Raw genomic sequence first — 16,576 nt, forward strand, 5'->3', positions numbered from 1 at the left:
GAAATGTTGTTTATGACTTTATCCCGCCGGATGAATCGCTAGAGTAAAGTGTTACCGTAGTTCCAACTAGAGGAGATGACCAAACTCCGAGCTGCCTTATTTTGTAGTTATTGTCCATACGCGTTTGTAAAGAGTGTGTTGAGAGGTTTTGTGGTTGTTTTAGTTATGTAATCAGGATTGATTATAGTAGAACTTCTCCCGGATGTAGGTTGGTTTATAATCGAACCGGGTTATCAAATATATTTTCTCATTTATTGTTTTGGAGTTATGCATTTATTTCATTGGCAATGTGTTATTATTAATATGAACTAACCACGCTTCATGGAGTTGATATTTAGTTGATATTCGAAGGAGGTTTGGTCGAGCAATATTTTCCAACCTTTAAACGAAGCGGTTACCCTCTTCGAAATTTCGAACAAGCTATGCAAATTTGTTTTATCATTTTAGTTGATCTTTGATGGTTTTAAGGGGTGATAGTCAGTGGCGACAGACTAAGAGTGAGAGGAGGATGTTTTGAAATTAAACCTGTATAATAAAATAATTTTAGAGTATATAAATAGATAGCATATATTTATATAAACTCGATGATTCAATATAATATTTTCTCCGCCCATTTGGTAAGTATCCATTTTGCTATGTTCTATTATTCAAAGAAAAAATATTTATTTATTTTAGTCAGTATGAACCTTGCTACATATTACATATCTTTATATTTATATTTATTTACATTAGTAACCTCACAATAACTTGATACATTATAAGGGTAAAATAATTTTTACATATAAAATTATCATCAACTATTACTAAAATATAATATTTATTAAAATTTTGTACAAAAAGTAAATATATACTTATAAAATAGATGAAAAGAATATATTTATTACATAAACTTCTTATTCCAAGAGTAAAATTGTAAAATAGGTAGTATGAAGTGACTCATAAATATTTTGCAAAAATAGAATCATCAATTATGGAATAACTTATCTAAGTCTTACTTAATAATAAAATATGGAATAATTTTTAATTAATAACAGATTTGTTTTGTTTTGTTTTTTTTTTTTTTTGGTATAGAATTCTATTATTATTTCAGATTTTTTTTTATTGATTTTTTTTTTAATGTGAAATTTGCAGCCACTGCTGTTTAAATACACTCTTGATAAATTCGCAGTTGAACCTAATAATCTGTAAATTAGACATAGGTACGGCAGGACAAGTCACGTTGAACCACTATATGTTGATAAAAAAATGCCTAATAATTTTTAAATAATGATAGTCTATTTTTTACAAATATCTTTGCTGAATATAATTATATTATACAAATTAATTTTTATTTTTATTTCATAAATTAGAAGATGCCGATTAATGTGTAGTCTTTAACTAAAAATTTTATTATATTTTTCAAAATATTGTGTTAAATACTTCATTCAAGACCTAAAATATTTTCAATTTTTTGGTACAAATTTTAATATAAATGTATATTTTTTTGTTATTTTTTATTATTAAAATTTATAAAAATTTAGTATAATTGTTTTACTAAAAATAAAACAGAGATATTTTCGGATGAAAAAAAATGATCACATTTTTATGTGCCAAAGAAAATTTTATTTTTCATAAATTTTGGAACTGTAAACAGTAAATAATAAATTAATGAATAGTTTACAAAAAAAATAATAAATGAGAGGAAATTAATCCCTAGCTATTTCTCTAGCAAAATATAATTTTCAACTCCTAAAAATAAATAATTTATTGAAAGTAATAACAAAAACGGTAGTTTTAAAAAATTAATTATTAATTAAAAATAATATAATAAAAATTATAGTATATATAATGGATTTGTTCACTAGTACTTCTATTGAAATGACTTTTCAAATAATATAATATACATATATTAATATAATATACTTTATTCGTATAAAATTATAGTTTTAATTGAGTTGAGTATGACATTTAAGAAATATTAATATTATATCGGTAATTGATAAATAATATAGATAAAAGATTTTTTTTGCTCTTGTGAGTGTATTAGTGTAAAAAATAGTGGCAATTGTGTAATAAAAATAAAAAAATAGTGGTAATTTTATGGTGATATGATTATTTATGAAAATAAGATTATTATTTTAGAACGAAAAAAAATGATAAACAAAACTACTGTATTGGGACGAAAGGAGTATATAATATATATATTTTTATCTCTTCGTAAAAAGTTAACAATATAATAAGTATATGTATTTATTATTGGCTCAAATTTTTTTAAAAAATAATAATATATTTTTTTTTATAGAAGTGATAATTAAAAATAGTGTAAAAATAATTTTGCTATTATTTTTTTCTAATGCAAATATAATGATGTGATGATAAAATAAATATATTTGTGAAAAAAATATAATATTTAATAAAATAATTATTTTTTAATTAACAAATTTAAATTAGAAATATATATTTTCTAGTGGTAGAGACGAAGAAAGTATTATTTTTTATATTTTCAATAATTTTTCATATATAATATTAAAAATATATATAAAAAGTGAAGAAATTCAATTTCAATGAAATCTAATAATTAAATATTAAACTTTTTAGTTTGCTAAATTCAGCGATAAGAATAGATTTGAAGCAATACATATAAAGGGAAAGGAGGGGGAAAATGTAAATAATCCTAAGATGAGAGGCGAAGTATAATTTCCGGGAAAATTTGAGAGGGGGGCTTTTGAAAATAATGAATTATGATTAATAGAATAATGAGAGCAAATCATGAGGCAAATCCCAGTATTAATTAACATCCCTCCCTTATCATTTATTTATTTTATATATCAGACTCAGACTCGGACTCAGACTCAGACTCCCCACGTCTTTATATAATCCGCCATTTCAGTTTCTCCTTCTCCTCATCATCATCAGTTACTTCTTTCCATATATTTCTCTGCTCATTTGATTTTTTCTCCACAAATTTCCTCTCCCCATCGCTAATGTCTTTTTCTCCGATCTACAATTCAGTTTAGTTGAATTTAGTTGCAGGATTTCTAGGTTTCTTACGGATCTCAAATGCAGCCTGTGAGCAGAGAATTCGCCGCCATGGCAAACATCAATCCGCTGCTCAGCCACCACCAGATGCAGGAATACCATCACAGTCAAGTTCCGCATATGCTGGCGGCGGCGGCGCAGTTCGATACGGCGGCGGCGGTGTCGCACGATGATTTTCTAGAGCAAATGCTATCGTCTGTGCCGACCTCCTCCGCTTCCTTCCCTTGGGCAGATGAGCATGCTCCGCCGCAGATGGAGGAGCAGTCCGCGGCGGTGTTGGCGTCGAAACTGAGGCAGCATCAGATCAGCAGCGGCGCTGCTAAGGCGTTGATGCTTCAGCAGCACATGTTGCTCTCCGGCGGTCTCCGCTCTCCCGTCGGAGGCGACGGCGGCCTCCTTTCGATGCCGCATGATGATCACAACGATGGCGTTGATGGAGCCTCCTTCAAGTCGGCTAATCCGGTCAGTTTTTAATTTGAACTGCAATTGAAATGGAGAAGGATATGGCGAGGAAGTTGTTCCTCTTTTTGTGGAATAATTGTTGGAATTAATTAACTGTATATGAACAAATTTTCTGGTGATTACATTCAGGCAAATGATGCATCCGTTAAAGCTCTCTTCAATGGCTTCACTGGATCCCTCGGTCAAACATCGAATCAACCACAGCATTTCCATAATCCTCAGGTATTGTAACGTGCTTCACTTCGCAATATCTCGATTCAACATTTCCATTCTCAAATCTTAAGGAAAATTGAAATTACAATCTATGGAGTGATTCAACAGTCTATTATCACGCAGGTTCAAAGTTTCAATTCTACCGGCGCAGCGTCTGCTGCAGCACCGGCGATGAACCATCCTGCTGCGAGCGGTTCAAGCGGCGGAGCAGCAGCGGCGCAGCCGCGTCAGAGGGTGAGGGCGAGAAGAGGACAGGCCACCGACCCTCACAGCATCGCCGAAAGGGTGAGTATGTAAAGTAACGTCTGCCATAACAGTACAAATTCAGTTTCCACCATTTCTCTTTCCTTTTTCCCCCAAAATTAATTATCAATCATGCTCCTGATTCGTTAGTTTCTGATCTGTTGCGGTGATTTTGAAATGTGAGCAGTTACGAAGAGAGAGGATTGCGGAGAGGATGAAGGCACTGCAGGAGCTCGTACCGAACGCCAATAAGGTCATTTCACACTGCTCCATTACCACCCACCATTAAAACCTCTACTGATTGAAATCAAGCTGCTCTAATTCAACGTCTCTTAACAATTAATTTCAAAATCAACTCTCACCGTTTCATCGATTTCTTAAACATTTCCAATTAATTTACCAAATTGATTAGGGTTTACGCTGTTTAATTTAGGTCTTAAACAAGATTTATTTTATAGCTAAAACACGAATTGCAATCTGACACTGAATCTGAATCATTAATTAGTAAACAAATTCAGCAGAGTTAATCTTAATCACATGTGGGGGGTGCCCATTGGGTGATTGAGAATGAATTAGGTGGGGACTTTGCAGGGCTGGAAAGCATATAATTATAGAGGAATCATATCATAATCAGCTGATAAATAAGTAATCATCAAAGATTTGTTAAATTAGTTCGAAGCACAATTATTTAATCATGATTCCAAACTAAAGTAATTAGTGGCTTGATCATATATACATTATACTATTACATGATAGAAAATTAAAAGCGATGCTGTGATGATACTAACAGTTTTTTGTTATTGAAATGACAGACAGACAAAGCATCCATGCTCGATGAGATCATCGACTATGTTAAATTCCTCCAGCTACAAGTCAAAGTACAACTCTCCTTCCCCTCTCCATTACAGAATTAAATAATATATCAAAAGTGGCGGATTGCGTCACATCATCAATAGTAATCCCTGTTAAATTCTTTGGTTAATGATTCTTTTGTGTTCACAATTTGGGATGGGGTTAATAATCCCAATAAGATTTTGTGACATTTCTTGCAAATGGTTCAAGATTTGAGGGTGTATAATTTTTTTAGATAATATAAACGACATCATCTAATATGGATGGTATCAGAGCTTTAAGTTTCGACCGTTTATCTATGTTTAGGTGCTGGTGAATCGATCATTTATATTTACATCATGTAATAAATTTGTTGTCTGTGACAGGTTCTAAGCATGAGCAGATTGGGAGGTGCTGCAGCTGTAGCTCCTCTTGTTGCTGATATGTCATCTGATCAGGTAATATTCGTTCCCCATCAAAATTTAGTAGTGTTCTGTTCTTCTTCTTATTATTATTATTCTCATCTAAAATAGGTAGAAAGCAACAAAACATTTCAGGTAGAAAAAGCAAAAACAAACATGAGAGAAATTGATAGAATTAAATTTGAAGTAGGGTAGGGCGGGCAGCCCCACATCTGCCCCCAAAATTCTGCATCATCACAAAACAACAAAACCGTAAAGTATCACGCGTGTCCCTTTTCAGATTCCATCAACCTCACTTGTCCTTCAAACCCACCAGATAGGAAATCCCTATTCTGTCCCCGCCTTTTAAGTGGGGTGGGGGCATAGTGATAAAATTGATTGTTTTCTTACACGATAGGATGTATCATATGTGCTTGTTTGCCACAACGAAATTTCAGGGACGGAACGGTAACGGCGCGACGCAAACGGCGTCATCCTCGAATAACGATGGGATGACGGTAACGGAGCACCAGGTGGCGAAGCTGATGGAGGAGGACATGGGTTCCGCCATGCAGTATCTTCAGGGAAAGGGTCTCTGCCTTATGCCTATCTCCCTCGCCACCGCCATCTCCACCGCCACCTCTCACTCCGCCAGAAAACCACCCCACGCCGCCGCCGCCGCCGCCGCCAACAACCCCCTTCTCGCCGCCGACGCCGGAGGCCCCACTTCTCCCAGCATGTCCGTTTTGACCGTACAGTCCGCCGCCATTGGCGGCGGCTGCGGCGAACACTCCCTTAAAGACGCCGCCTCCGTTTCCAAACCGTGAAGTTAACGGAAAAGGGTAAAGTGAGAGAAGTGTAAAAAGACCAAAAAGGATAAGATAAAAAGGTGGGGTGGGGGTGGGGTGTCGTTTTATCTCTCTACTTATTTTTTTTAGCCGTCAAGTGACTCAAGTCTACCGAAATAAGTATTTTATTTTATTTTATTTTTTTTAATATATATATTTGTGGAATACTTTTTATGATTAATTTAAAAGTATAATATTATTTCAAGAGTGTACGACACGGCGCCGTATTTGTGTGGACTTGGAATTTCTCAAATGGGCCCGATTTGACCCGACCGGACCCAACTAACCATAAGTGTATTAAAATTGTGCTTCTTTTGGGCCTATATATAAATAAAGCACCCGCAGCGCGCTACGCCGCTTGATTAAGCGACCAATAAATCGTCTGGATGAATGGTTGTTCAGCCGTTTTAAGGGATTGGATGGTGATCGCTTGATTGGACGATCGGTGAATCGTTAGGACGAATGGTTGTTCAGTCGTTTGAAGGGACTGAATGGTGGTCACTCGAGTAGGCGACTGATTAGTCGTTTGGTCTAGTGACCAGTTAGTATCTGAATTGGTCGGTTGGTCAATCGTTGGATTATTCGGTAGGTTCAGTCGGTGGATGGTCACATATATATGAGGAGTGGTACGGATGACTACCTGTTATTACGTAAATGTCCTTACTACTGTAATATTTGTTATTTTAGACAATTCTACTTACTGGTAATATTGTAGTGGAGTATGGGTAAGTTGGTCAATTAACCTCACTGTTGTCAGTTATACTGGGGATATTGGGAGTTGTTGAGATTTGTGTTTTTCCAATTTCATTAGTTAATTTGTAGTGATTTAGTCGTAGAAAATATATTGATATGGATATCATTTTGTAGATCGTCAAATTTATTTTAATACAATAATTTAGTTATAATATTTTAAATCTATGATATTGTTGAGCAAAACATAATAATAATGTATAGGACTTATAAATTGGATTGATGTATAGTCCAATGGGCCTGATAACGGAGGTTGGTCAAAAGAGGAAGTCAAGCGAAGAAGGATGAGACGGCCGATACGGAGGTCGGTCGAAAGAGAAAGTCGGACGAAGAAGGATGAGACGGCCGATACGAAGGTCGGTCGAAAGGGGAAGTCGGACGAAGAAGGATGAGACGGCCGATACAGAGGTCGGTCGAAGAGGAAGTCGGGCGAAAAAGGATGAGACGGCCGATATGGAGGTCGGCTGAAAGAGGAAGTCGGGCGAAGAAGGATGAGACGGCTGATACGGAGGTCGGTCGAAAGAGGAAGTCGGGCGAAGAAGGACGAGACGGCTGATACGGAGGTCGGTACGGAGGTCAGTCGAAAGAGGAAATCGGGTGAAGAAGGATGAGACGGCCGATACGGAAGTCGGCCGAAAGAGGAAGTCGGGCGAAGAAGGATGAGACGGCAGATACGGAGGTCGGTCGAAAGGAAAGGTCTATTAATTGGTCGTTTAATTAGGCGGTTTGTTAATCGCCTGATCGATTAGCCGGTGACTTGATCAAACAGTAGTTCAGTTGCTTGAAAGGGCGGTCAGTTGGTCGCTTGATTGGGCGACCAATGAATCGTCTGGACGAATGGTTGTTCGGCCGTTTGAAGGGACTGGATGATGGTCGCTTGATTAGGCAACCAATGAATCGTCTGGACGAATGGGTGATCGGCCGTCTCATCTTTCTTCTCCCGACTTTATTTTGTTGGACCTCCGTATCGGCCGTCTCATCTTTCTTCGCCCGACTTCATTTAAGACCCTACTACCATTATCAGGTCCATTGGACTATACATTAATCCAATTTATAAGTCAATTCTCAAGAAACCCTATACATTGGTTTTTTCTTACTCAACAGTAAAATAATGAAAAAAGTGGGAGACCGAATTGATCGGATGGAATGACGAGAGAAATAAATAGAATGAATTATAAAAGTATATTTTAAAGAGCCAACACTGGAGAGTCGGTTGGCCTGAAATGGGAAGGATTGAAGACCACCGTCCAGGGGAAAGTCGGTTAGTGATAACAGTTTATTTTGACATATTTTATAGTTTATTTTTATTTAATTAATGTACAGGGTTTTCGAGAAAGAGCTTAGGGTTGTGGACTGGTGTATGGTTCAATGGGCCTGTTAATGACAGTGGGATCCTAAATGGGTCTCAATATAAGCCAAACGGCCCAAGTGTTATTAAAAAATGAGTTTTTTCGGGAGAAACCTGTGATTAAGATGAAACGGCCGATACGGAGGTCGGTCAAAAGGAAGACGGGCAAAGAAAGATGAGACAACCGATACAGAGATCGGACAAAAGGAAGTCGGGGAAGAAAGATGAGACGGCCAATACGGAGGTCGGTAAAAAAGGAAGTGGGCTTCTAAAGGCTCATTCGAAGGAAAGGCCAGGTAATCGGTCGCCTGATTAGGCGTCCTATTAACCATGTGAGTGAATGGTTGGTCGTTTGGTCAGACGGCGGTTTGGTCGTTTGAAAGGTCGGTCGGTTGGTCGCTTGATGGTGCGATTAAATGAATTGTTTGGTCGACTGATTGGTTGGTCGTTTGGACGGACGGGTGTTCAGCCGTTTGAAGGGACTGGTGGTGGTCGCTTGATTGGGCGGTCAATTGGGCTTGATTGGGCGATCGATTAAATCGTTTGGACGGATGATTGTTCAGCGGATTGAAAGGACTGGATGGTGGTCGCTTAATTGGGCAATCGATGAATCATCTGGACGAATGGTTGTTCAGCCGTTTGAAGGGACAGAATGGTGGTCGCTCGAGTGAGCGACTGATTAGTCGTTTGGTCTAGCGACTAGTTAGTATCTGGATTGGTCGGTTGGTCAATCGTTGGGTTATTCGGTAAGTCCATTTAAAGAGGTAAGGTGCCCAGAGGCGGTCGATCGGTCGAGCCTGTTGGGTTCTGTAACTGGTGGGGGCGGTTGGTGAAACAGTTAAAACACGTGTCAATGGAGGAGGAATTAGTGGGCGGTTGAAAAGAAATTTGGACAAAGGGCAAAATAGGTAATTCAAATACGTGTCAATGGAGAAAGAATTAGTGGATGATTGAAAATAAATTTAGACAAATGGCAAAATAGGTAATTCAGGTGTCAAAACCCTGCCACCATTAGTATATATCAGTAATAATATACATAAAGTATTAGTCTTTTTGCTCATTCGGTTACGTTGCGTTTGGTCCAAATTCCATTTACATACAAAAACGACAACGATGTTATGTTTGTAATAATTCAAGAATGATTTTAATATAAACATTGTCTTGCTTGATGTCGTTTAATATGCCACATCACTTTTTTATTATATAATATATATATAAATATATTTAAGATTAAATATATTACAATTGTAATAAATAAATAAATTAATTAATTAATTTAATTTTGATGAACATGAGTGCACGTCGTTTTTGAGACAAGGACATGTCACTGAGAATCAAATAAATATTAGACACGAGATTTTGTTATGCGGAAAGATAAAAGGAATAAAGAATTTCCCCTTTTTATTTTATTTGTGGTTGGTGTTTACTTGAATTTATTTTATTTTATTTTTCAATCAGTGTTCTTTCGATTAGATTAATGATTAATAACATAATTTTTTTTAATCAGTGGAATTTTAGTTTATTAGGTTTGGTTGATTTTAATAATTCGAACATAGCTAACTAATGATACACTGTTTTTGTTTATTTGTAGTTATATACAACAATCATATACTCCATATACAATGAAACAATGCGTTTGCACATATAATATAATTTTCAATAAATATTATAAAAATATATTATTCAAATGCACTTGTATAATATATAATATATATTTCATTTATTTATAAAAATTTTAATACAATATATATATTTATATTACTGATATAATTCTGCCGTACACACGTAATATAAAAAACATATACACTAAAATACACAAAATGAATATACTCATTATAATATAACCACACATAAAGTATAAGTGTACAGTGTATATATGACTTATAACTTGATAATAGAAGATGTATTTTAACATATTGTGCAAATATACGTTGTTATTTTAACAAGCAATATATTATATTTTGGTAGTTATCTTATTCAAGAGATTCGTAGAATTTTTATTTTATTTAAATAATTTGTATATCATTATAAATATATACGTATTCTTATAATTGAAATAGAGAATTTCAGTTTTATATTTTAATATGGTATCAGAGCCAAATTCTCTCCGCGTACATCTATGACTCGTTATATCATATACATATTTTTATATTTTATTGATGTATCTGTTTATATTCACGGTCACGTTATTTATTTTTATGTCGACTACGTCTCTACTACTCCACTGACAGAGTATACTTTCGACTCTAACGCCGTTGAAAGTCCTGTTTTCGACTCTAACTCTATTGAGAGTGAGAGAGTCATGTTTCCGAGTCTAGCTCTGTTGTGGGCAAGCAAGTCTTATTTCCGATTCTAGTTCTATTAAGAGTAAGTGAGTCCTGTTTTCGACTCTAGTTCCGTTGTGAGCGAGCGAGTCTTGTTTCCAACTCTAACGATGTTGAGATTTCTGCTTTTGACTTTGATCCTGACTACATCACTTTCAGTCAATCTTGGCGAATTCAAATTCATACATAGAAGATCTCGGCTATATCTTTTTCGGTCACTTCTGACAAACTCAAGTTTGTTCGATCTTATATCGAGTTTGAGGAGAGATGTTAAAATATATTTAAAAAAATATATTATATTTATGATATTTATCTTATTTAAGAGATTCGTAGGATTCTTGCCTTATTTAGATGATTTGTATATAACTATAAATATGTACGTATTCTTATGATTAAAATAAAAAATTTCAGTTTTATATTCTAATATATATAAACATAACACAGTTATAAATTGACAATATTTGTCAGCAGTATAAAATTTATATTAACATAAGTCATATGAATCATATAAACTAATACAATTATATACAATGTTGTTTATATATTAGAATATTTATCTTTTATAATTTTATTTTTTCATTATGATAAATAATACAAAATGAATTCAACTAATACAAGCATATTCGAGAAAATTTTATTTTAAATATTATCATAAATAATTATTTTACTTTAAAAATATTGAATATTTTTTTTAAAAAAATAATATATCATCCGTTGTAAAAATATGTTCATTTCCTTTGTAGTGAGCACAAATACAAAGAAAATAAATGATTTTTTCAGAGAAAGTAAAAAGAAAAAACAAATAAACCAACTTTATGTGACTCCATTTACTTTATTTTTTTTACAATTTCATTTACAAATATAAATTTTTTAATAATATTTATATATAGATAAATAAATAGATTTACATAAATAGGCAACCTTTAATAACTTAAATTAAATTAAAATAATAAATATATCAATATCTAAAGAGAATGGTAAATTTCTTAAATAAATAGATACAAATATATTTACTATGGTTTTAATTTTTCTCATTTGATATATTTAGCTCGAAAAAATAGAATGAATAATATATTATATATATATATATGTTATTTAAAAAGTTAAATAAAATAGTGGCTTAATGGATCAAAATAATATGTAATCCAACTGGGCTTGCAGTTCAATTCCAATTAAAACTCTGTCACATCAGTTGCAAAAAGTTGCTACCCATTTATTCTTATCCATAAAGTCTCCAATCCAATTCTATTCTATTTCTCAACATAACATTTACTTTAAAGTATTATTATTATTATTATTATTAATAAATAAGTTTGTAAGAATATTTTGATAATCTCATTTTTGTACTTTCTATATAAAACATTGATATAAATAATAATATTATATTGTTAATTTATGTAATTTACAATAATATTTTACAAGGATCCATTCAATTTTTATAATATTTTATTGGATTAGAAAATTATGAGGTATTTATTTTATTTTTTTAATAGCTATTTAAAATTCACAGATATATTCAATTCAAAATTTTAAAATAAAATCATTAATTATACAAATAAAAAATGAAATAATTAATTATACAATAATTTATAGATTTAAAAATTCCGGATTTTATTAGAATCTCATTTAAAGTTATGAAAAAACTTATTTTTTATAAGCATAAGATTTTTCGGATTCTTATAATTTTTTTTTTTAAAAAATATATACTATTATTATTTATTGATATATATATAATATATGTTAAATAATATTTATTATTATTATTATTATTATTATTATTATTATTATTATTATTATTATCATAACAAAATTGGACCAAGTGTGTGAGCCCAAATGCCACATGCAATTCAACAATTGGACTGAGTTTACGTGGATACTTAAAACAAGTAAACTTTATAATTGTATATATATATATTTTCTTTTTTAAAAAAAAAACAAGAATGTGTATTATGTGTTTGAAGTTAATAATATATACTATATTCGTCCAAATTCATAATACTATTATTTTTTTATTTGTGTTTGAAGTTAATAATATATACTATATTCGTCCAAATTCATGATACTATTATTTTTACCATTTTTATTTGTTTCAGTTAATAATATTATTTTCTATTTTAATAAAAATAATCGTACGTTAATATCAAAATATATATTTTTTTTCTATTACAAACCTCAAAATGTTACATTGAATCGAACAAGAGAAGTATATCTTTTATTGAAAAAGTTATACAACATACAATTACTTATAAATAAAGTTAACAAACAAAAATGTCAAACTATTATTGCATATGACACAAATGAGGCTGATGTGACTCGAATTCGAAGACCTAAACGGTTAAAGAAATGTATCATTAATTTATTTATCCAGAGTCTCAATCTATCAACACAATGCTAATTATATTTAATCACAACCTAACAAACTCCAAATAACTTACTTAAATGTAATGAACAAAGGTTTATACTCTTTAAACTCCATTTCAATTTATTTATTTTATTTTACCATGCAATTTTTACAAATAAAAACATACATCCTCCGTCATTCAAATCTATGCTCACTTTTCTTTTTGGGTTGTCATCGAAAAATATTCTCATTTTATTTTTAAGTAAAAAATCATTTCATTTTTGTACTGTTTTTTACTATTAAAAAAATAACAATTATTACTTACTTTTATTAAAATCTGTACCCGGTCAAATGAGTATGACGGAGGGAATATTATTTAAATTAAAATGCAAACTCAAATGCAAGAAGAACACACACGAGCATTTAGAAAGTTCAAATCACATAACTATACATATTATAAAATACACATTTAGCAAATGTTATACTAACATTTGAAATAAGTTCTATCGATCATATATCAACTTAACACAAAGATAACTTGATAGTCCAAAATCACAATAACATAAAAATTGACTTAATTTATACCTCTACATAATTTACAATTATTCTATTTGATGACACAATACATCAAACACAAAAATGCGTACAATGCGAATAAATATATATATATATATTTTAAAAAATTAGTATAAATTCAACACAATACTTTCAATTTTGATATTGTTTATCCCGACAAAGCCTAAATTTGCAAAAGAGTCAAATTTATAAGTTTTTCATATTTAAATTTGGTCCCTTTAAGGGCTCGAGTTAAGTTCATATTTGTTCAGTCAAAAAATTTATATGAATTTTGATGATTAAATTATATATTGTTGTTTATGTTCAATCCATTAAGCAAATTTTTATTAAAAGTTAAATAAAACTACTTAATTAATAATAAGATATTACTATTTAATTATTTCAATTAATTTGTATAAATATATATTTTAGTTATAAAAAATTGTTCATTTAAGTTTTTTAAACAAATATTCATTGCAATATTGCTTATAAAGCAAAGCTTGAGTTTGTTTTGTTTATAAATAAATGATTTAATTATTTGTGAATTCAAATCAAAATTAAGTACTACTATTTATTTTTTACTATTTTTAATAAAAACATATTTATTTTTAAAATTTTAAATATAATATCCAAATAATATTTAAATAAAAAATTTTAAATCAATTTCAAACTAAAAAAAAACTTTTAACTTGAAATTTTTGTTTTTATTTAGCTCGTTTAATTTGAAAAAAAAAAAAAAAATTAAAAAACATGAACAATCCAAATTGAGTTGAATTTATATACAATTTATTTCTTTAACATTTGTCAATACATTAGTATAACTAATGAGAACTTTTATAAATATTATTATTTTTTTAATTTTTATGTCAAGCTATTGTATTTGATTTAGATTTGTAGTATTATTTTCAATGAAAAAAAAAATTATTTTATTTTCAGTAAAACAATTTATATTGCATAAATACTTAAATTAAACCTATATTTCATTTTTTATTATGTATCTTTTAAAAATACCGTTTAATTTTATTTTTATATTACATAAATAGTTAAATTAAGAATTTCAAAAAATAACGTTAAATACAAACCACATATAACATATTATCGTCGAATTATTCCTTTCATATGTTTTTCTATTGATACTGTAATCTTAATTTATTCTCGTTATCAACGATTCTTGTATATCAATCATGACATAAAAAAATTTGTCTTACGGCTTACATAACACAATTTAATTACTTGTTATATTATTATTTTCAATATCAATTATAAAGTAACATTTCATAATAATTTTTTTTAAATTTTATTTTATAGTACAAATAAATATTATATAAAAATACTTAAATAATTTAAACTAATAATATAAATTTATGCTTATTTAAATTTAACTTTTATAGAGATTAAAGATTTAAAATATAATAAAATATAATAAAACCGTTTGCAAGGATGTGTTTTTTAGAGAATTTTGTCTCGAATTTTACTATTTATTTATTTATTTTCAAAAATATCAAACCAAATATATTTTTTTTATTTTCTATATTATACTATTATATTAGATGATTTAAATGACTGTTATACCTAAAAATTTAAGTTTATAGGAATACACATAATTAATTTATTCATCTACATATGGGAGTCAACGAACATGCTACTTCACATGCAAGGTGTTAAATACGAGACTTGCACATAAATATATGCTGGATGGGGCGGTAAAACTCGAACTCAAAACCTAAAATTTTGATACCATATTAAAATATTTGCGGAATGAAAATTGTATATTATTAGATAATAGAGTTACAATATGCATATATGAAGGGGTATATGTGGGCCTCTAATGGGCTATGTATAAGATATATATATATATATATAAAAGAACAACTCATATCAAACTCAATAGAATACAAATCAATTTGAGCTTTTTCAACAATGCAGAGAAACAACATAGGAAGAGGGACTTCGTGAAGATGTTCATAGTCTAATCATCGGAGGAATCAAAAGATAAGCAACAATATCTATACGAATATGTTGTCAAACAAAAAGACAATCAATTTCAATGTACTTTGTGGGTTCATGAGAGACTTTATTATGAGACTACACTCGTGTTGTTACAATGGAGGGAAGTGAAAGACGGCTGAGGAACCCAGAGATCAAAGAGAAGCCAAAGAAATTCTGAAGTGGAATTCGTAAGGGCACGATATTCACACTCGGCGCTAAAGCGAAAGACAAGTGTTTGTGTATTACTACGAAAAAAAAAATAAAAGAATTCTTAAGGAAGAAGCAAAAGTGTTCCCTTGGCATAACGAAGAATATGCAACACAATAGAGTAGTGAGCTATCACATGAACCGCATGAGCTATGTCAGGGTAGGTGACTTTCAAATAGATTAGGGATCCCACCAAAAAACGATAGCGAGAATGATTCTCTAGTGGAGTACCATTGAGATGAGTAAGTCGACAGTTCCCATCGAGAGGAGTGTACACGATCTGGCTATCAGTTAAGCCCGAACGAGATATGAGATCATAGACATATTTCGCGTGACATAAATAGATATCATTTAGAGTGTTGGAAATCTCAAGACCAAGAAAAAACCGGAGTTGATCAAGGCATTTCATGTCGAAGTGTCGATGGAAATAGGTCTGCAGATCAAAGATACTAAATGGTGTTGTCGACAGTGATAACCATATTATTCACATACAATAAGAGAATGATGATCTTTTTATAAGAACAACGAATAAAAAGAGCAGAATCATACAAAAAGTAGAAAAACCATACCGAAGGTGCATGGTGCTGAACTTGGTGAACCAAGCTTAGGGCGCCTACTTCAAAAGACTAGAAAATGTACGACACAACGTAAAGACCTTCCTGGAAAAATTTGAACCAGGTGGAGGAGTCATGTAAACTTCCTTAAATAAATCCCCATGAAGAACAACATTCTTCATATCCAACTGTAATAGTGGCCAACATCGGACAACCACAACGGCGAGGAGACAACGGACAGATGTCAATCGAGCAACTAGAACAAATGTCTCATCATAATCAATATTGTACTCCTGTGAGAACCCCTTGCTACAAGGCGAGCTTTGTAGCACTCAACAAAATCGTCATAGTGAGTTTTGATCTTGTAAACTCACTTGTAGCTAATGGATTTCTTTTCAAGTGGGATATCTACGACATCCTACGTACTTGTCTTTTTAAGAGCCTGCACTTTTTCAAACATAACTTTGAACCACAAGGGGTCAAAGTTCGCGT

At 31.4% G+C, this 16,576-nt stretch overlaps 1 protein-coding gene across 2 annotated transcripts; it reads left to right on the forward strand.

Annotated features, from left to right (window-relative positions):
- Positions 1 to 2,825: 2,825 nt before the first annotated feature.
- On the forward strand, positions 2,826 to 6,221 carry LOC127264994 (bHLH transcription factor RHL1-like). Of its 2 annotated transcripts, none has more exons than XM_051294625.1 (7): positions 2,826 to 3,480; positions 3,610 to 3,702; positions 3,802 to 3,978; positions 4,124 to 4,189; positions 4,749 to 4,814; positions 5,154 to 5,225; positions 5,627 to 6,221. In XM_051294625.1, the coding sequence occupies exons 1-7, from the start codon at positions 3,040 to 3,042 to the stop codon at positions 5,993 to 5,995; spliced, it is 1,284 nt and encodes a 427-aa protein (XP_051150582.1). In that variant the 5' UTR covers positions 2,826 to 3,039; the 3' UTR covers positions 5,996 to 6,221. The 2 variants fall into 2 exon arrangements, with proteins under 2 accessions (XP_051150582.1, XP_051150583.1); XM_051294626.1 differs by having other exon boundaries at positions 2,827 to 3,480; positions 3,817 to 3,978.
- Positions 6,222 to 16,576: the final 10,355 nt, after the last annotated feature.

Source organism: Andrographis paniculata, unplaced genomic scaffold (assembly GCF_009805555.1).
Source record: "Andrographis paniculata isolate CXL003 unplaced genomic scaffold, ASM980555v1 Contig71END, whole genome shotgun sequence".
In the NCBI taxonomy this organism is placed as follows: Eukaryota; Viridiplantae; Streptophyta; class Magnoliopsida; order Lamiales; family Acanthaceae; genus Andrographis; species Andrographis paniculata.